At 47.3% G+C, this 21977-nt stretch overlaps 1 protein-coding gene across 2 annotated transcripts; it reads right to left on the bottom strand.

Moving 5' to 3' along the window:
- Positions 1 to 1984: 1984 nt before the first annotated feature.
- On the bottom strand, positions 1985 to 20252 carry RAB29 (RAB29, member RAS oncogene family). 2 transcript variants are annotated; one of them, XR_010350615.1, is made up of 6 exons: positions 20093 to 20252; positions 17370 to 17441; positions 14996 to 15177; positions 12399 to 12520; positions 9167 to 9390; positions 1985 to 4070 (listed from the first exon to the last, which is right to left on the bottom strand). XR_010350615.1 is itself a non-coding variant. In XM_064399134.1 (5 exons), the coding sequence occupies exons 1-5, from the start codon at positions 20211 to 20213 to the stop codon at positions 9273 to 9275; spliced, it is 615 nt and encodes a 204-aa protein (XP_064255204.1). In that variant the 5' UTR covers positions 20214 to 20252; the 3' UTR covers positions 1985 to 9272. The 2 variants fall into 2 exon arrangements, 1 of the variants encoding a protein (XP_064255204.1); XM_064399134.1 differs by having other exon boundaries at positions 1985 to 9390.
- Between the last annotated feature and the right edge of the window lie 1725 nt (positions 20253 to 21977).

Here is a 21977-nt window from a genome sequence, read left to right as displayed (position 1 = left end):
TGGGTGTGTATTTGGGGTTTTGGGGTGTTTATTTGGGGTTTTTTTGGGGTGTGTATTTGGATTTTTTTTCTTTTTTTGCTTTGGGGTTTTTTGGGGGTTGTTTTGGGGGTTGGTTTTTGTTTTGGTTTGGTTTTTTTCGTTTGGTTTGTTTGGGGGTTTTTTGGGGGGTTTTTTTGGGGTGTATTTGGAATTTTTGGGGTTTTTTTGGGGTGTATTTGAGTTTTTTGGGTGTGTATTTGGGATTTTTTTGGTGTATTTTGGTTTTTTGGGTGTTTATTTAGGGTTTTTTTTTGAGTGTGTATTTTGGGGTTTTGAGTGTGTTTTTGGATTTTTTTTCTTTTTTGTTTTGGGGTTTTTTTGGGGTTGTTTTTGGTTTGGTTTGGTTTTTTTCGTTTGGTTTGTTTGGGGGTTTTTTTGGGGGGTTTTTTGTGTGTATTTGTGATTTTGGGGTGTGTATTCGGGATTTTTTGGGTGCATATTTGGTTTTTTTGGGGTGTGTATTTGGGTTTTTTTGAGTGTGTACTTGGGTTTTTTGAGTGTTTATTAGGGATGTATTTGGGTGTGTATTTGGATTTTTTTGGGTGTTTATTTGGGGAGTTTTTTTTGGGTACATATTTGGTTTTTTTGGGGTGTGTATTTAGGGTTTTCTGGGTGTGTATTTGGGGTTTTGGGGTGTTTATTTGGGGTTTTTTTGGGGGTGTGTATTTGGATTTTTTTTTTTCTTTTTTTGCTTTGGGGTTTTTTGGGGGTTGTTTTGGGGGTTGGTTTTTGTTTTGGTTTGGTTTTTTTCGTTTGGTTTGTTTGGGGGTTTTTTGGGGGGTTTTTTTTGGGGTGTATTTGGAATTTTTGGGGTTTTTTTGGGGTGTATTTGAGTTTTTTGGGTGTGTATTTGGGATTTTTTTGGTGTATTTTGGTTTTTTGGGTGTTTATTTAGGGGTTTTTTTTGAGTGTGTATTTTGGGGTTTTGAGTGTGTTTTTGGATTTTTTTTCTTTTTTGTTTTGGGGTTTTTTTTGGGGTTGTTTTTGGTTTGGTTTGGTTTTTTTCGTTTGGTTTGTTTGGGGGTTTTTTTGGGGGGTTTTTTTTGGGTGTGTATTTGTGATTTTGGGGTGTGTATTTGGGTTTTTTGGTGCGCATTTGGGACTTTTTTGGGTTTTTTTATTTGGGGTTTTTTTGGGTGCATATTTATTTTTTTTGGGGTGTGTATTTGGGTTTTTTACGTGTCTATTTGGGTTTTTTGAGTGTGTACTTGGGTTTTTTGAGTGTTTATTAGGGATGTATTTGGGTGTTTATTTGGGGTTTTTTGGGTGTTTATTTGGGGGGTTTTTTTGGGTACATATTTGGTTTTTTTGGGGTGTGTATTTAGGGTTTTCTGAGTGTGTATTTGGGGTTTTGGGGTGTTTATTTCATTTTTTTTTGGGTGTGTATTTGGATTTTTTGAATGTGTATTTGGATTTCTTTTTTTGCTTTGGGGTTTTTGGGGGTTGTTGTTGGGTTTGGTTTTTGTTTTGTTCTGCTTTTTTGTCATTTGGTTTGTTTGGAGGGTTTTGTTGGGGTTTTTTTGTGTGCATTTGGGTTTTTTGGGGTTTGGATTTGGGGTTTTTTGGGTGCATATTTGAGGTTTTTTGGGTGTGCATTTGGTTGTGTATTTGAGTTTTTTTGAGTGTGTATTTGAGTTTTTTTTAATCTGTATTTGGGTTTTTTGGGTCTGTATTTGGGATTTTTTTTCTATTTTTTTTTCTTTTTTGTTTTGGAGTGTTTTTTTCTTTCCTTCCTTTTTTTTTTGTTTGTTTCTTTGGGGTTCTGTTGGTTTTTTGGGGGTTTTTTTTTGTTTGTTTTTTGGGCTATTTCAGAGGAATTTATTTTCCTGGCAACGCAGGGCACTTCACACCGCGTATTTTATACATTTTTATTGTTTTTATTCCTAATTTCAACTTGTAAACTCATTTCTTGGCACTGCTGAGACACCAAAACAACACCCACAGCCAGCAGTGCCCAGTTTTTATTCCAAACGCTGCCCCAGTGACATTGATGTGCATTAAAAATCCATTTTTTCCCTCTTTACACACCCATAATACTGAATTTCACAACGGCCAGCACCCTGCCTCTAAAATACTTCAGTGGAACAGCAAGAAATTTTAAAAAATGCTTTTAAGCTTAAAAAAAAAGCAATAAAAATTTTAAAAAAAACCAAAATAAAAGCTGAATTTTGATATTTTTGACTTCTTGAGGCTGCAGTAAAATCCTGCAGCTTGTGAAGAAACCAAGGCACAAAATCCTGGAAATTCGTGGGGTTTTGGGTTAAAAATTGAAATTCCAGGAAGGAAAAAGGAGGAGGAAACGGAACAGTCACACAGAGGGCAGGGAGTGAGCGCAGGGAGGAGAAAATTCCTTTTTTGCTCAAAAATGTCCCAAAATCCCTGGAAATTCTGAGGCAGAATAAAGATAATTTCTGATTCCTGTTTGGAAAATTCAGGTTTTTACCCACCTGCATCAAAAAAGTTCAATGAAGCCATTTTTTGGTTTTCCCCTTTCAGGGGAAATAGTAATTTTTAAAATAATTTTGGGTTTAAAATTTTTTAATACAATAATAATTTCTTAATAATTTTAAAATAATTTTAAAATATTACAAATAATTTTAAAAATAATTCTGGGGTTTAAAAATTTTTACTCTAATAATAATTGTTAATAATATTTTCAATAATTCTGGATTTTACATTTTAATATATAATAATAATTTTAATAATAACTTTCAATAAGTCTGGGTTTAAAACTTTTAAAATATAATGATAATTTTTAAAAGAATATTTCTTAATAATTCTGGGTTTAAAATTTTTAAATACGATAATAATGTCTTAATAATAATTTTAAAAAATAATTCTGGGGTTTAAAAATTTTTACTCTAATAATAATTGTTAATAATATTTTCAATAATTCTGGATTTTACATTTTAAAATATAATAGTTTTTATAATAACTCAATAATTCTGGGTTTAAAAATTTTCAAATATGATAATTTAAAAAAGAATATTTCTTAATAATTCTGGGTTTAAATTTTTCAATGTAATGATAATTTTTAAATAATAATTTTTAAAAAATAATTCTGTGTTTTAAAATTTTTAAATATAATAATATTTATTTAATAATAATTTTTTAAATAGTTCTGGGTTTAAAAATTTTCACATGATAATTTTTAAAATAATATTTTTTAATAATTTTGGGTTGAAATTTTTAAGATATAATGATAATTTTGATAATAATTTTTTAGCAATCCTGGGTTTAAAAATTTTAAAATACAATCATTTAAAAATCATTTAAAATTTTTAAAACAATCATTTAAAAATCATGTTGGGTTTTAAAAAGCAGAATTATTTCAGCTGGGCACAGCCCCTGCTCCTCCCTGGTTTAATCCAGGGGCATTTTTGGGCTTTATTTGGATTTTTTCTGCCAACCCCCAGAGCTGCCCAGGGAATTCCTTTTCCTCTCAGGTTGGGGCTCACACCCAGCTCAATAAACGACTTTTCCTTTTGTGCAGCTTCTGGGGGGTTTATTTGACATTTTTTCACGTTTTATTTGACATTTTTTCACGTTTTATTTGACATTTTTTCACGTTTTATTTGACATTTTTTCACGTTTTCTTTGACATTTTTTCACGTTTTCTTTGACATTTTTTCACATTTTCACACTGTTACCCAACAGTAAATGTGGAAAAATAACTCCCCAAGTTATTTGGGACTGCAAACCCAAGGGCAGCACAGACATGCTCTGAAATAGATTTAAAAATTAGATTTTTTTTTTTGTTTAAAAATAAGATTTTATCCAAAGAAATGTCCAGTTTTATCCTGATGATCCAAATTTACAGGAGAAATTCCAATTTTAGGGTAATTTGAGGTCGTTTCAAGCTCTGCTTGAGCTCCATTGGATGGAGCAGGAATTGGGAATTTTCTGGATTTTCCACCTCTGAGGAGAGCTCTTGGCTGAAACATTTCAAGTGCAAAAATCAATAAATAACACCTGGATCTTAGGGGGTTTTGTGACAGCTCCTTCAAAAAATGAGGCACTTCCCTGGTGTTCTAGAAAAAAACAGAAATATTTATAGGATTAAATATTTACAGGATTAAAAACCATTTTTTAATTTTTTTTTCTTTTTTTTTTTTTTAAGAAAATGAAGTAAAATTCATCAAGGCACTTCCATTTTGCTGCTAACCAGCTCTCCCTGGGTGCAGAAAATTGTAATTTTAAGCACCTATAACCCCAAATTTGGCAATATTTGCACAGCCCAGGTATTTCAGCTTTGCATCAAAAACTGCAGCACAAATAATTCCAAATTTCTTGACCCTCACTGTTTAGTTTTAAATTCTTTTCAGCTGCAGAGAATGAAAATTCAGATTTTTTTAGTGAAGGTAAAAAATATAAAATCCCTCTATGCAAGACAGGCAGGAGGAATAATTTACCTAATTCAGCAGGAAGCAGGACACGACAATTTCCAGCCCTGTTTCCCAATTAAGGAGGTAAAAAAAACCAATTTTTCAAGGTTTTGTGATGAAATCCAAACCCAAAACGTGAGCAGGGTGATTGTGTTCCACCAGGAAATCATGGAACAGCAAATCCAGAATTAAACCCACAAAACTCCAGCTTTTAAGTCTGAATTCCCTAAAAATTCTCAATTTGTACCATTTTTTTTGGCCAGAACTTCTCTCCACCACCAGTATCTGGGGGAAAGTGGCTCCAGAGGGAAAATGGGAATTAAACCTTCAAAACTCCATCCCTGAAAAGAGGGAATTCCCTAAAAATTCCCTCAGTTTGTACCAATTTTTTGTCCAGAACTGCTCTCCACCACCCAGCCCTGGGATGTGCAGGGGGAAAGTTACACCAGAGGGAAATGGGAATTAAACCCATAAAACTCCAGCTCTGAAAAGTGTGAATTCCCCAAAAATTCTCAATTTGTACCAATTTTTAGGCCAGAACTGCTCTCCACCACCAATAACTGGGGGAAAGAGGCACCAGAGGGAAAATGGGAATTAAACCCTCAAAACTCCATCCCTGAAAAGTGTGAATTCCCCAAAAATTCTCAATTTGTACCAATTTTTAGGGCAGAACTGCTCTCCACCACCACTAACTGGGGGAAGGAGGCCCCAGAGGGAAATGGGGAGTGGTTCCTTCCTTTCCTTTCATCCCACAAACTCTTTTTTCCCTCCTCCTCCTCCCCTTCCCCACCCCACTAAAACAGCAGGGGGTTTTTAGGGAGCTGTTTCCTCCCCAGAATCCCCCCTGGCTGCGGGAGGATGTGGGGAAGGCAATTGAGCAGCACTTGCCAAAAGCACTTTGGGCTGGCCCAGAAGTGCCAAGGGCCCTTGTGGGGCCACAAAAGGGGTTTACAGCCCCCTCCTCCCCTGCCCAGAAAGGGGCAGCAGGAAATCCTGACCAGATTTTGGGATCCCTGCTCCACAGGGAGAACCCAAATCGTGAGGATTGTGCTGGTCCAGGAAGGGCAGAGCAATTCCTGACCAGATTGTGGGGTCTCTGCTGCTCAGGGAAGTGAGGGTTGTGCTGGTCCAGGAAGGGAAGGAGAAAATCCTGACCGAATTTTGGGATCCCTGCTTCCCAGGGAGAACCCAAATAGTGAGGATTGTGAATAGTGAGGGTTGTTCTGTTCCAGGAAGGGCAGAGCAATTCCTGACCAAATTTTGGGATCCCTGCTCCACAGGGAAGTGAGGATTGTGCCGGTCCAAGAAGGGCAGGAGCACCCCCTGACCAAATTTTGGGATCCCTGCTCACAGGGATTGAGGACTGTGCTGGTCCAGGAAGGGCAGAGCAGTTCCTGACAAAATTTTGGGGTCTCTGCTCCACAGAGGACTGGGGCTTGTGCTGCTCCAGGAAGGGCAGGAGAAAATCCTGACCAAATTTTGGGATCCCTGCTCCACAGGGGTTGAGGTTTGTTCTGTTCCAGGAAGGGCAGAGCAATTCCTGACCAAATTTTGGGGTCTGCTCACAGGGAGAGCCCAAATAGTGAGGGTTGTGCTAGTCCAGGAAGGGCAGAGCAACTCCTGACTGAATTCTGGGGTCTCTGCTCCACAGAGATTGAGGTTTGTGCTGGTCTAGGAAGGGCAGGAGAAACTCTTGACCAAATTTTGGGGTCTCTGCTGCACAAGCAGATCCCAGGGGAATGAGGATTGTGCTGGTCCAGGAAAGGCAGGAGAAAATCCTGAACAAATTTTGGGATCCCTGCTTCCCAGGGAAAACCCAAATAGTGAGGATTGTGAATAGTGAGGGTTGTTCTCTTCCAGGAAGGGCAGAGCAACTCCTGACCAAATTTTGGGATCCCTGCTCCACAGGGAAGTGAGGATTGTTCTGGTCCAAGAAGGACAGGAGCACCCCCTGACCAAATTTTGGGGTCTCTGCTCACAGGGAGAACCCAAATAGTGAGGATTGTGCTGGTCCAGGAAGGGCAGGAGAAAATCCTGACCAAATTTTGGGATCCCTGCTCACAGGGGTTGAGGACTGTGCTGGTCCAGGAAGGGCAAAGCAATTCCTGACCAAATTTTGGGGTCTCTGCTCCCAGGGAGAGCCCAGGGGAGTGGGAGTTTTGCGGGTCCAGGAAGAGCAGGAGCAACCCCCGACCAAATTTTGGGGTCTCTGCTCCACAAGCAGATCCCAGGAGAGTGAGGGTTGTGCTGGTCCAGGAAGGGCAAAGCAGTTCCTGAAAATTTTGGGGTCTCTGCTCCACAGAGGAGTGGGGGTTGTGCTGGTCCAGAAAGGGCAGGAGAAAATCCTGACCAAATTCTGGGGTCTCTGCTCCACAGGGAGAGCCCAAATAGTGAGGATTGTGAATAGTGAGGGTTGTTCTGATCCAGGAAGGGCAGAGCAATTCCTGACCAGCTTCTGGGGTCTCTGCTACTCAGGGAGGACACAGCAACTCCTGACTAAATTTCGGGGTCTCTGCTCATAGAGGAGTGAGGGTTGTGCTGGTCCAGGAAGGGCAGGAGAAAATCCTGACCAAATTTTGGGATCCCTGCTCAACAGGGAAGTGAGGATTGTGCTGGTCCAAGAAGGGCAGGAGAAAATCTTGACCAAATTTTGGGATCTCTGCTCCACAAGCAGAGGCCAGGGGAGTGAGGTTTGTTCTGTTCCAGGAAGGGCAGAGCAATTCCTGACCAAATTTTGGGGTCTGCTCACAGGGAGAGCTCAAATAGTGAGGGTTGTGCTAGTCCAGGAAGGGCAGAGCAACTCCTGACCGAATTTTGGGGTCTCTGCTCCACAGAGGTTGAGGTTTGTGCTGGTCTAGGAAGGGCAGGAGAAACTCTTGACCAAATTTTGGGGTCTCTGCTGCACAAGCAGATCCCAGGGGAATGAGGATTGTGCTGGTCCAGGAAAGGCAGGAGAAAATCCTGAACAAATTTTGGGATCCCTGCTTCCCAGGGAGAACCCAAATAGTGAAGGTTGTGAATAGTGAGGGTTGTGCTGGTCCAGGAAGGGCAGAGCAATTCCTGACCAAATTTTGGGATCCCTGCTCACAGGGATTGAGGATTGTGCTGGTCCAGGAAGGGCAGAGCAGTTCCTGACAAAATTTTGGGGTCTCTGCTCCACAGAGGAGTGGGGCTTGTGCTGCTCCAGGAAGGGCAGGAGAAAATCCTGACCAAATTTTGGGGTCTCTGCTCTACAGAGGAGTGAGGGTTGTGCTGGTCCAAGACGGGCAGAGCAATTCCTGACCAAATTCTGGGGTCTCTGCTCACAAAGGTTGAGGATTGTGCTGGTCTAGGAAGGGCAGGAGCAGCTCCTGACCAAATTTTGGGATCCCTGCTCCACAGGGAAGTGAGGGTTGTGCTGGTCCAGGAAGAGCAGGAGAACCTCCTGATCAAATTTTGGGATCCCTGCTCCACAGGGAGAACCCAAATCGTGAGGATTGTGCTGGTCCAAGAAGGGCAGAGCAATTCCTGACCAAATTTTGGGGTCTTTGCACCACAGGGAAAACAAAAATAGTGAGGATTGTGCTGGTCTAGGAAGGGCAGGAGAAAATTCTGACCAAATTTTGGGATCCCTGCTCCACAGGGAAGTGAGGGTTGTTCTGTTCCAGGAAGGGCAGAGCAGTTCCTGACCGAATTTTGGGGTCTCTGCTCCCAGGGCAGGGGGGTTGTGCTGCCCCAGGCCCCAGCTCCCCCCAGAATTGCACAGTGCACGTCCAGCTCCTCATCCTCAGCAGCTTTGGGGCACTGCTCTCCCTCCAGGACACAGACCCAGGAGGAGCAGGGAGGGAGGAAACTGCTGCAGTGTCCCCAAAAGGGAGCGGGTAAAGGTGCAGAAAATTTAAAAATCCCTCTGGCAGCCCAGGGCAGCACTGCCACAGGGGGAAGTGCTCAACATTTAAAAAAAATAATTCAATATAATCCAAGGCACTGCTTGGACATGGATTGTGCTCCATCAGAGCAGCAGGGAAAATGAGGAATATTCCTAATGAGGAATATCCCAAATTAGGAATATTGCAAATGAGGAACATTCCCAAATAAGGAACGTTCCCAAATGAGGAATATCCCAAATGAGGAACATTCCAAATGAGGAATATCCCAAATGAGGAACATTCCCAAATGAGGAATATCTCAAATAAGGAACATTCCCAAATGAGGAATATCCCAAATGAGGAATATTCTCAATGAGGAATATTCCAAATGAGGAATATTCTCAATGAGGAATATTCCAAATGAGGAACATTCTCAATGAGGAATATTCCAAATGAGGAACATTCCAAATGAGGAATACTTTCAAATGAGGAACATTCCCAAATGAGGAATATCCCAAATAAGGAATATTCCCAAATGAGGAACATTCCAAATGAGGTATACTCCCAAATGAGCAACATTCCAAATGAGGAATATTCTCAATGAGGAACATTCCTAATGAGGAATATCCCAAATGAGGAACATTCCCAAATAAGGAACATTCCCAAATGAGGAACAACATTCCAAATGAGGAATATTCTCAATGAGGAACATCCCAAATGAGGAACATCCCGAATGAGGAACATCCCAAATGAGGAACATCCCAAACGAGGAATATCCCAAACGAGGAACATTCCCACTCCTCCTCCTCCACCCCTCCCTCCCAGTCACTGCAGCAGGGCTCTGCTGAGCAAACAGCCCCTGAAAAGTTCAAAATCACAGGAAAAACCCCAAACCAGGGACAGCTCGGGGCAAGGTGACCACGATGAGGATGGTGAGGATGAGGATGAGGATGACGAGGATGAGGATGGTGAGGAGCCCAGGGCGCGGAGTGCAGCGGCTTCAGCAGCAGGCCCAGCCTGGAGCAGAGCTCTCCTGGATGCTGATGTAATCCCCCGAGCCAGCAGAGCAGGAGCTGCCACCCCCCGTGCACGAGGACATCATCTTCTCTATCAGAACCCTGGGGAAAAACAGTCCTGAGCTTCAGCTGGGGCTTTTTTTGGGTATTGTTTTAACCAGCAGCACTGGGCAGTGCAGAAAATAAATAAAAAATAAAAATCAAAGCTCAGAAGTGTTGGAAATGGATTTACAGAGAGTTGGGCAGTGCAGAAAAGAAATAAAAAATTAAAAAAAGCAAAGCTCAGAAGTGCAGGACATGGATTTGCAGAGAGTTGGGCAGTGCAGAAAAGAAGTAAAAAATAAAAATAGCAAAGCTCAGAAGTGCAGGACATGGATTTGCAGAGAGTTGGGCAGTGCAGAAAAGAAATAAAAAAAAAGCAAAGCTCAGAAGTCTTGGAAATAGATTTGTAGAGGGTTTGGCAATGCAGAAAATAAACAAAAAATTTAAAAACAGAAAAACAACAAAAAAACAAAGCTCAGAAGTGCAGGAGATAGATTTGTAGAGAGTTGGGCAGTGCAGAGAATAAATAAAAAATTAAAAAAGCAAATCTCAGAAGTGTTGGAAATAGAGTTGTAGAGAGTTGGGCAGTGCAGAGAATAAATAAAAAACAAAAAGTAAAGCTCAGAAGTGCAGGAGATGGATTTGCACAGAGGTCTCAGGGCCTACAGCATGGTGTAGCAAAAAGCTGACAGGCCAAGAAACACTTCGAGTGTTTTGTAATTAAGAAATTGTTAACTTCTAATTGTAATAACATGAATTATAACCCCTGTATTGTCTCATCCTTCTCATGAGACTAAAAATAATTATATTAAAAACCTCTCTTTGACAAAAGAGCTGGAAAAATGACTTTATACATTGAAATATTGCACAGCTCCTCCAGGGGGAAAATAGTCTCTTTTGAAAAACACTTTTCATGAGAGGCTTCATGTGAGCCTGGAGCACCCTGGACACAGAGACTACAGAGGAACAAGCTGCAGAGTTTTACCCCTGCCCATGAAGGCTCAGGAAATAAACAACTGGGAGCCTTTTGGTTATTGGAATCAAAATTTTTTAAACTTTTAAATAATTAAATGTATTTAAATTATTTAAAATTACATTTAAATTAAATTTATTTTATTTATTTTTTAAAGTTTTTTATTTTAAATTATATTTATTTAATTATTTTTATTTAAATAAAAGTTATTTAAATAAAATGCCTCTCAGTTGCCCTATCCCTAAGCCAGAAAAGAGCACTGTCCCACACAGAAGGACATAAAGTGCAGGAAATGAGTAAAAAATCAGGTTAAGGAATGGGACAGAACTGGCAGCTGGATTTGGGCAGGGACACCTCCAACTGTGCCAGGCTGCTCCAGCCCTGCCCAGCCCACACACACAAACACACAGAGACACACATAAAACATACAAAAACACACACAGAAACACACAAACACATACAGAGAAACACACAAACCCACAAAAACCCACAAAAACCTCACAGAGAAACACACAAAACCACACAGAGACACACAGAGAAACACACACAAAACCAAACACACACAAAAACCATACAAACCCACAGAAACACACAAAACACACAGAGAAATACACAAAAACTTACAGAGAAACACATAAAAACCATAGAAAGCCACAGAGAAACACACAAAACCACAAAGAGAAATACACAAAACACACACAAACACAGAGAGACACAAAACACACAGAAACACACAAAACTATACAAACCCACAGAGAAACACAAAAAAAAACCACACAGAGAAACACACAAACTACACAAAAGCCACACAAACCCACACAGAAACACACAAAAACACAGAGAAATACACAAAAACCATACAAACCCACAGAGAAACACACAGAGAAATACACAGAGAAACACACAAACCCACAGAGACACAAAACACACAGAAACACACAGAGAAATACACAAACCCACACAGAATAAACACACAAAAACCATACAAACCCACAGAGAAACACAAAAAAAACCACACAGAAAAACACAAAAACTACAGAAAAACCACACAAACCCACAAAGAGATACACAAAAACCATATAAATCCACACAGAAACACACAGAAACCATATAAACCCACACAGAAACACACAGAAACACACAAAAGCACACGGAATAAACACACAAAAACCATACAAACCCATAGAGGCACACAAAAAGCCATACAGAGAAACACAGAAAAACACACAGAAACCATGCAAACCCACACAGAAACATAGAAAACCGCACAGAAACACACAAAACCCATGCAAACCCACACAAAACCACACAGAACCACACAAAACCCATGCAAACCCACACAAAACCACACAGAAACACACAAAACCCATGCAAATCCACACAAAACCACACAGAAACACACAAAACCCATGCAAATCCACACAAAACCACACAGAAACACACAAAACCCATGCAAACCCACACAGAAACACACAAAACCACACAGAACCACACAAAACCCATGCAAACCCACACAAAACCACACAGAAACACACAAAAACCATGCAAACCCACACAAAACCCATGCAAATCCACACAAAAACACACAGAAACACACAAAACCACACAGAAACACACAAAAACCATGCAAACCCACACAAAACCACACAGAAACACACAAAAACCACGCAAATCCACACAAAACCACACAGAATAAACACACATAAACTATACAAACCCACACAAACCCACACAAAACCACACAGAAGCACACAAAAACCACAGAAACCCACACAAAACCGATGCAAATCCACACAAAACCACACAAAACCACACAGAAACACACAAAAACCACGCAAATCCACACAAAACCACACAGAATAAACACACATAAACTATACAAACCCACACAAAACCACACAGAAACACACAAAACCCACACAAACCCACACAAAACCACACAGAATAAACACACAAAACCCATGCAAACCCCCACAAAACCCCACAGAAGCACACAAAAACCCCAGAAACGCCCAGAGCCCGGGCAGTGCCAGGCCTGCAGGGCAGCCCCGGCTGCTCCGGGGCACCCGTGGGGCAGCAGCAGCTCTGCTCCTACCTCATGGCCTCGTGGACGTTCTTGTTCTCCTTCACAGACGTCTCCACCCAGCCTGCAAACCCGTTTTCCTTGCTGAAGCGATCGATCTCGTCCCGGGTCACGGCCCACGGGGACAGGTCACACTGCAGGGCACAAACGGGGCATTTCAGGGGCATTTCAGGGGCATTTCAGGGGCATTTCAGGGGCATTTCAGGGGCATTTCAGGGGCACGGGGCCCAGCATGGCTCTGGGTGGTTTGGGTTTAAAACCAGCCATGGGCAGGGACATCTCCTCTGTGCCAGGCTGCTCCGGCCCGGCCTGGGCACTGCCAGGGAAGGGGATTCTCTGGGAGTTCCAGGGAAGGATTTATTCCCAATACCCCATTAAACCAGCACAGGGAATCATGGAATGTTTGGGGTGGAAGGGATCAGCAGCTCCATGGAATATTTGGGGTGGAAGGAATCAGCTCCACACTTTTCTCCATCCCAGGCTGCTCCAGCCTGACCTGGGCACTCCCATGGATGGGGATTCCTTGGGAATTCCAGGGAAGGATTTATCTCCAATACCCCATCCAAACTAGCACAGGGAATCATGGAATGTTTGGGGTGGAAGGAATCAGCAGCTCCACACTTTTCTCCATCCCAGGCTGCTCCAGCCTGGCCTGGGCACTGCCAGGGGATGGGGCAGCCAGGGATTCTTTGGATCATCAGTGCCAGGGCCTCCCCACCCTCCCAGGGAGGAATTTCTCCCAATTTTGGAGCTGGGAAAGCCATCAGTGCTGTGGGAGGCAGCCCAGCCCTCCCAGCCCTCCCGGGTCTCGGGGCAAGGCTCTCCCTGGGGTGTTGCAAGCAGCAATTTCTCCATCTGCTATCTCAGGCACCGACACACCTCAGGCAAGCACGCCTGGAATGGAGCTCCAGGCTCGTCCCCCGTCCCAAATCTGCCCAGCAGCCAGCAGAGGTGGCACAGGGGAGGTGGCACCACGGTGGCATGATGGACACGGGGCAGAGGCTGGCCCTGAGCTCTCCAGGTGTCCCTGGTCCTTTGAGGAAAAGTTGCTGTCTCAAAAGAGAATCTCAGGATCCATGAGGTGGGAAAATTCCTGTGGGATCATCGAGTCCAGGCTGTGCCCATCCCCACCCTGAGCACTCAGGGACACCTCCAGGTGACACCTCCAGGGATGGGCACTGCAAACCCACAGAGAAACACACAAAAACCATAGAAACCCACACATAAACACACAGAGAAACACACAAAAAACACACAAACCCACAGAGAAACACACAAAACCACAAAAACCCCCACAGAACCACACAAACATACAGAGAAGCACCTAGAAATACAGAGAACACACGGAAACCATTCAAACCCACAGAGAAACACAAAAAACACACACAAACCCACAGAGAAACACACAGAAAACGTAGAAACACACAGAGAAACACACAGAAAACAGAGAAACACACAAAAAACATACAAACCCAAAGAAACATACAAAAACCATAGAAACCCCCACAGAACCACACAAACCCACAGAGAAACACACAGAAAACGTAGAAACACACAGAAAAACACACAGAAAACAGAGAAACACACAAAAAACATACAAACCCACAGAGAAACACACAAAACATGCACAGAAACAGAGAGAATACACACACACACACAGAGAAACACATAAAAACCAGAGAAACCCACAGAGAAACACACAAACACACAAAGAAAACATAGAAACCCACAGAGAAACACACGAAAACATAGAAACACACAGAGAAACCCACAGAAAACAGAGAAACACACAAGAAACATACAAACCCACAGAGAAACACACAAAAAACATACAAACCCACAGAGAAACACACAAAAAACCCACAGAGAAACCCACAGAAAACAGAGAAACACACAGAAAACACACAAACACACAGAGAAACATGCAAAAACCATAGAAACCCACACAGAACCACACAAACCCACAGAGAAACACACAGAAAACATAGAAACACACAGAGAAACACACAAAAAACATACAAACCCACAGAGAAACACACAAAACATGCACAGAAACAGAGAGAATACACACACACACACAGAAACACATAAAAACCAGAGAAACCCACAGAGAAACACACAAACACACAAAGAAAACATAGAAACCCACAGAGAAACACACGAAAACATAGAAACACACAGAGAAACCCACAGAAAACAGAGAAACACACAAGAAACATACAAACCCACAGAGAAACACACAAAAAACATACAAACCCACAGAGAAACACACAGAGAAACACAGAGAAACACACAAAAACCATAGAAACCCACATATAAACACACAGAGAAACACACAAAAAACATACAAACCCACAGAGAAACACATAGAAAACAGAGAAACACACAGAAAACACACAAACCCACAGAGAAACACACAAAACACACAAAACCCCCCACGAAAACAACACAAACGCCGAGAAATACAGAGAACACACAGAAACCATTCAAACCCACAGAGAAACACACAAAAACCATACAAACCCACACATAAACACACAGAGAAACACACAAAACACACAAAAACCCCCCCAGAACCCCCCAAAGCCCCGGGCGGGCGGGCTGCCCACCTTGTTGGCCAGCAGCAGGCAGGGCACGGCGCTCCCGTCCGGCAGCACCACTTTGCTGTCCAGGTCCTGCTTCCACTTGTGGCTGTTGCTGAAGGTGCTGGCGTTGGTGACATCAAACATGATGACACAGGCTGAGGCCTCCCTGTAGTACAGGCGGGTCATGGACGTGAAGCGTTCCTGCCCTTCGGGGTCAGAAGCAGAGGAAAAAGCCAGCCAGGGGTGTTGTTTTGGGGTTGGAGCAGGTGGAGGGGGTGTTTAGGGGGTGGGTTTGCAGCTGGCTGTTAAGGATTTGTGGTTAGTGGGGGGATTTTGGGGTGTGTGATGGCCAGGGGTGGCTGGGCTGGGTAGGGGTCAGGTCGCAGAATCAGGAAAAACCCACGGAGAAACATAGAAAAACACAAAATAACTATACAAACCCAAAGAGAAACACACAAAACCAGAGAGAAACACACAAAAACAGAGAGAAACCCACAGGGAAACACACACAGAAACACAAAAAAACCCCCATACAAACACACAAACCCATAAACACACAAACCCATAAACACACAAAAACCCCCACAGAAACATACAAAAACCATATAAACCCATGGAGAAACACACAAAATACACAGAAAAAACCATACAAACCCACAGAGAAACACACTAAATACACACAAAACACCCACAGAAACACACATAACCCATACAAACCCGTAGAGAAACACATAAAATACACAGAAACACATACAATACACACAAACCCACAGAGAAACACACAAAATACACACAGAAACCCACAGGTGCACAGAGAAACACACAAACCCACACAGAAACACACAAAAAACACACAAACCCATAGAGAAACACATAAAATACACAGAAACACATACAATACATACAAACCCACAGAGAAACACACAAAACACACAAAAACCCAGAGAGAAACACACGAAATACACAGAGAAACACACAAAACACACACAATCCCACAGAGAAACAGAAAATACACAGAGAAACACACAAAATACACAGAAACCCACAGAGAAACACACAAAATACACACAAACCCAGAGAGAAGCACACAAAAACCACACAAACCCAGAGAGAAACACACAAAATACACACAATCCCACAGAGAAACACAGATAAACACACAAAATACACACAAACCCACACAGAAACACACAAAAAACACAGAGAAACACACAAAATACACACAAACCCACAGAGAAACACAAAATACACACAAACCCAGAGAGAAACACACAACATACAGAAAAAAACACACAAAATACATACAAACCCATAGAGAAACACACAAAACCCACAGAGAAACACACAAAACCCACACAAAACTCCCAGAGAAACACACAAAGCACACGCCAGGTTTGTTTGGGGTTGAAAGGCACCACAGATCCCCCGTGGGCACACTGTGCCAGCGTGCCCCAGGGCTCTGGGACACCCCCAGGCACGGGGCAGCCCCAATAGTGGCATTTTCCCCCGGTGCCCCAGAGCCCCCGAGCGTCCCTGGGCACCACGGGGCCAGCTCTGCCTCGCACACCTCCAGCTCCTTTTTGGGGCCAGAAGCAAAAGCAGCTTCTTGCTGCCTGCTCACCCTGCCAACTTCTCCTTCCTGATGCCATTTTTAGGATCCCGGGCAGCCCAGAGGAAACCACAGCCCTGTTTTCCTCCCTCCAGAGGGGCCATTTTAGAGATGCTGCTGCCCAGAGCTCTCCTGGTGCCAGGGAATTTGGGAAATTCACTCCCGGAGCCCCTTTTTTCTTCATATTTTTCCTTTCCTGCTTCTGAGAGAGGAAATTTCCTTTTCACCGCCTATTTTTATTATGGTTTGTTGTTCTTTCCTGCTCCTGGGACAGGAGCTACTTGTTCCTCTCCAGCTTTTATAATTCTGTCCCTCAGAGTGTGTCTCGTGCCAGAAATTTGGATTTTAACCCAAAATTTGGAGCTGAGCAGTCTCATATCCAGCCAGTTCCACGCTCCCTCTGCTCTGGCCCTGGAGCAGAGAGGAAAGGCTCAGCAGGAATTACTGTGTGCATTCCTCACAGGTGGATTTTTAATTAAATATTTAAATTACTGCAGCAGGCTGGAGGCAGCAAAGCAGAGCAGCCCTGCCCCTGGAATCCACAGGCACCTGGGATTCATTTTTGGAGAAGGAAATGGGAGAAAAAGGAAGAGGGAAGGGAAGGGAAGGGAAGGGAAGGGAAGGGAAGGGAAGGGAAGGGAAGGGAAGGGAAGGGAAGGGAAGGGAAGGGAAGGGAAGGGAAGGGAAGGGAAGGGAAGGGAAGGGAAGGGAAGGGAAAAGAAGAGGAAGAGGAAAAAGAAGGCAAAAAAGACCAAAACACTGAGAACATGAAAAAAACCTTCCAAATACCTGCAATGTCCCAGAGCTGCAGCCGAACCGTCTCCGACTCCGACCACTGCACCACCTTCAGAGCAAAATCCACTGGGGGATTCCCAAAAGAGCAGGAAGGAGAGCTGCTCAGGGCCGTCCTGCACCTGGGGGCTGCTCCTGCACAGCCTCTCCCCCCCCTGCCAGAGCCCCAGCCCAGCCCCAGCCACGGGGCCACCCCAAATCCTGCACCAGGGCCACCAGCCAAGCACAGCTCCAGGCTGGATGGGGCTTGGAGCAACCTGGGGTGGGAAAAAGTGTCCCTGTTTATGGGGTCAGAGGAGTTGTGAGGTCCTTTCCAAGCTGAATCACCCCATATTGACCTGGCACAGGGAAAGGTGTCCCTGTTCATGGGGTCAGAGGAGTTTGTGAGGTCCTTTCCAAGCTGAATCACCCCATATTGACCTGGCACAGGGAAAGGTGTCCCTGTTTGTGGGGTCAGAGGAGCTGTGAGGTCCTTTCCAAGCTGAATCACCCCATATTAACCTGGGATGGGGAAAGGTGTCCCTGTTCATGGGGTGAAAGGAGCCCTGAGGTCCCTCAAGCTGAATCACCCCACGTTAACCTGGCACAGGGAAAGGTGTCCCTATTTGTGGGTCAGAGGAGCTGTGAGGTCCTTTCCAAGCTGAATCACCCCACATTGACCTGGGATGGGGAAAGGTGTCCCTGTTCATGGGGTCAGAGGAGTTTGTGAGGTCCTTTCCAAGCTGAATCACCCCATATTAACCTGGCACAGGGAAAGGTGTCCCTGTTCATGGGGTGAAAGGAGCCCTGAGGTCCCTCAAGCTGAATCACCCCATGTTTGCTGCCAGCAGAGAGTCAAAAGGGGAAGCCCTGTGCTGTTCTCACATCCTGATGTGTCAGGCTTTCAACCTGGCAGCCAGACCTAGCTGGGCTGCAAGTGACCCAAACCAGGAACAGAGCACACAAAGAAAAGTCCCAGGAGCCAGGCTGCAGCACTTGCTGCTGGAGGGACCCGGGCACGGCCCAGAGCTCTGTGCCTCTGCAGTTTCCAGCTCTGACCCATCCCCTCTAGGCCAGCAATAAGAAGATTTGAACAGCCCTGCTCAGCACCCCCAGTTTGGGGTTCTTGGGGGGATTTCCTGGGTAAACCCTTGGCAGCTCCTGCTCCTTGCAGGTTGTTCATTCACACAAAGAACCAAAATCCTGCTCAGCCCCATTCCCTCCTCCCAGAGCTGCCCAAGAGCTGCTGACCCCTCAGCAGCGAGGCCAGGCTGTTTAACTAAAGCCAAACCAGCGTGGCTGCTGGTTTTACTGGGATGAGCTGATCCTATAGCCTCAGATTATCCATTTTGCAGCTCCTGGGGGGCTATTCCAGGGGCTGGGAGAAGGATGGGGCACCCCAAATGAGCCAGGCAGAAGCTCCTGGGGGCTCAGGGCTGTTTAATTAATGCCAAACCAGTGCTGCTGCTGGTTTTACTGGGATGAGCTGATCCTATAACCTCAGCTGATCCATCTTACAGCTCCTGTGGGGCTATTCCAGGGGGTAGGGGCACCCCAAATGAGCCGGGCAGAGGGACAGAATCCCCGGGGGGCTCAGGGAAAAGGGTCTGGCAGTGAATACCCCACAAACCACCGATGATACGCGGCTGCTCCCACCCCAAACTCCCAACCCCACAGCCCGGGGAGGACGGGGGGAGTTCCCTGGGGATGAGGGGCGTAGTGCCAGACCCTGGGAACCCCTTGGGAACCCCTGGAAACCCCCAGGGAACCCCTGGAAACCACCGAGAACCCCCTGGGAACCCCTCAGTAACCCACGAGACCCTCCGGTAACACCCAGGAACCCCCTGGGAACACCCCGAGAACCCCGGGAGCCCCCGAGAACCCCCGGGGGACCCCAGGCAACCCCCCAGGAACCCCAGGGGACCCCGGTAAGACCCAGGGGACCCCCCGGTAACCTCAGAGAATCCCCGGTACCCCCCGGGAATGCCCCCCTGGTAAACCCCCAAGAACTCCTGATAACCCCCGGAACCCCCCGGTACCCCCGAGAACACCCCGGTACCCCTCGATTAACCCCCCGGTAACCCCCAGGAAACCCTGGTAACCCCTCTGAAACCCCCTGGTAGCCCCCGAGAACCCCCAGGGAACCCCCCGGGAATCTCCTGGTACCCCCAGGGAACCCTCCGGTAACCCCTCGGTAACACCCGAGAACCCCCCGGTACCCCCGGTACCACCCGGTACCCCCCGGTAGCGCCCCGGTAACCCCCGGTACCACCCGGTACCCCCCCGCAGCCCCGGTACCCCCCGTAGCCCCGGTAGCCCCGGTACCCCCCGGTACCCCTGGTTCCCCCGGTATCCCCGCAGCCCCGGTACCCCCCGGTACCTCCCGGTACCCCTGGTTCCCCCGGTTTCCCCGGTATCCCCGGTATCCCCGCAGCCCCGGTACCCCCCGGTACCACCCGGTACCCCCGGTACTCCCCGCAGCTCCGGTACCCCCGTTACCCCCGGTTCCCCCGGTTCCCCCCGGTACCCTCGGCAGCTCCCGAGAACCCCCCGGTAGCGCCCCGGTACCCCCCGTTACCACCCGGTACCCCCCGGTTTCCCCCGTACCCCCCGTTACCCCCCGTAGCCCCGGCAGCCCCGGTACCCCCCGGTACCCCTGGTTCCCCCGATTCCCCCGTAGCCCCGGTATCCCCCGGTATCCCCCGGTACCCCCCGGTATCCCCGGTACCCGGCAGGCTCACCCCCCACGGTGGATTTGTAGTGCCGGTTGAAGCTGTCGTTGGCGTAGCGCTGCACCAGCGAGGTCTTGCCCACCGTGGCGTCGCCCACCACCAGCACCTTGAACATCCGATCCTGCCCCATCCCGGCCCGGCCCGGCCCCGCTCGGTCATGTGCGCCTGGGCCGGGGCAGCGCCCGCGCCCCGGGGCTGCCGGGAGCTGTAGTGCGCTGCCTTCCGCCGGCGCCGGCCCGCCGTGGCCGGAGACGGAGCTGCGCGATCCCCGGGAGCGGGTCCTGAGCCTGCACCCCCAGATCCTCCTGTGTGCACCCCCAGATCCTGCTCTGTGCACCCCCAGACTCTGATCCTGCGCCCCAGATCCTGATCCTGCACCCCCAGATCCTGATCCTGCGCCCCCAGACCCTGCCCTGCGCCCCCCCAGATCCTGATCCTGCACGCCCAGACCCAGAGCTGCACGTCCCCCGGGAGCAGATCCTGATCCTGCACCCCCAGATCCTCCTGTGTGCACCCCCAGATCCTGATCCTGCACCCCCAGACCCAGAGCTGCACATCCCCTGGGAGCAGATCCTGCTCTGTGCACCCCCAGATCCTGATCCTGAACCCCCAGACCCTGCCCTGTGCACCCCCAGACCCTGATCCTGCACCCCCAGATCCTGATGTGTGCACCCCCAGATCCTGATCCTGCACCCCCAGACCCTGCTCTGTGCACCCCCAGACCTGCACATCCCCTGGGAGCAGATCCTGCTCTGTGCACCCCCAGATCCTGATCCTGCGCCCCCAGATCCTGCCCTGTGCACCCCCCGACCCAGAGCTGCACATCCCCTGGGAGCAGATCCTGCTCCATGCACCCCCAGATCCTGATCCTGGGCCCCCAGATCCTCCTGTGTGCACCCCCAGATCCTGATCCTGCACCCCCAGATCCTGATCCTGCGCCCCCAGACCCTGCTGTGTGTGCCCCCAGATCCTGATCCTGCACATCCCCTGGGAGCAGACCCTGCCCTGTGCGCCCCCAGATCCTGCTGTGTGCACCCCCAGACCCAGAGCTGCACATCCCCTGGGAGCAGATCCTGCTGTGTGCACCCCCAGATCCTGATCCTGCACCCCCAGACCCTGCCCTGTGCCCCCCCCAGATCCTGATCCTGCACATCCCCTGGGAGCAGATTCCGATCCTGCACCCCCAGACCCTGCCCTGTGCACCCCCAGACCCAGAGCTGCACGTCCCCCGGGAGCAGATCCTGATGTGTGCACCCCCAGATCCTGATCCTGCACCCCAGATCCTGATCCTGCGCCCCCAGACCCTGCTCTGTGCACCTCCTGTGTCAGCAGATCCTGCTCTGTGTGCCCCCAGATCCTGCTCTGTGCACCTCCTGTGTCAGCAGATCCTGCTCTGTGTGCCCCCAGACCCAGCCCTGCACATCCTCTGTATCCTCAGACTTTGCTCTGTGCACCCCCAGCCCCATGCACCCCTGTTCCCCCAGATCCTGATGCTGCACCCCCAGACCCAACTCTGCACATCCCCCTGGCAGCAGACCCTGCTCTGTGCACCCCCATATCCTGCTGTGCACAGCCCCTGTATCCCCAAATCCAGCCCCCTGCACCCCCAGCCATGTGCGCCCCCAGCCCCTGCTCTGTGCGCCCCCAGACCCTGCTCTGTGCTTCCCCAGATCCTGATCCTGCACCCCCAGATCCTGCTCTGTGTGCCCCCAGACCCAGCCCTGCACATCCCCTGTAAACCCAGATCCAGCCCTCTGTACCCCAGGCCTGTGCACCCCCAGATTCAGCTCATGCACCCCCAAATCGAGCCCCATACACTCTCAAACTCTCCCCCGGACCTTGCTCTGTGCACCCCCAGCCCCATGCACCCCTGCACCCCCAGATCCTGCTCTGT

This window comes from Passer domesticus, chromosome 25 (genome assembly GCF_036417665.1).
Source record: "Passer domesticus isolate bPasDom1 chromosome 25, bPasDom1.hap1, whole genome shotgun sequence".
Taxonomy (NCBI): Eukaryota; Metazoa; Chordata; class Aves; order Passeriformes; family Passeridae; genus Passer; species Passer domesticus.
The sequence above is the reverse complement of the archived record's forward strand: the minus strand, read 5'-3'. Positions and strand labels throughout refer to the sequence as shown.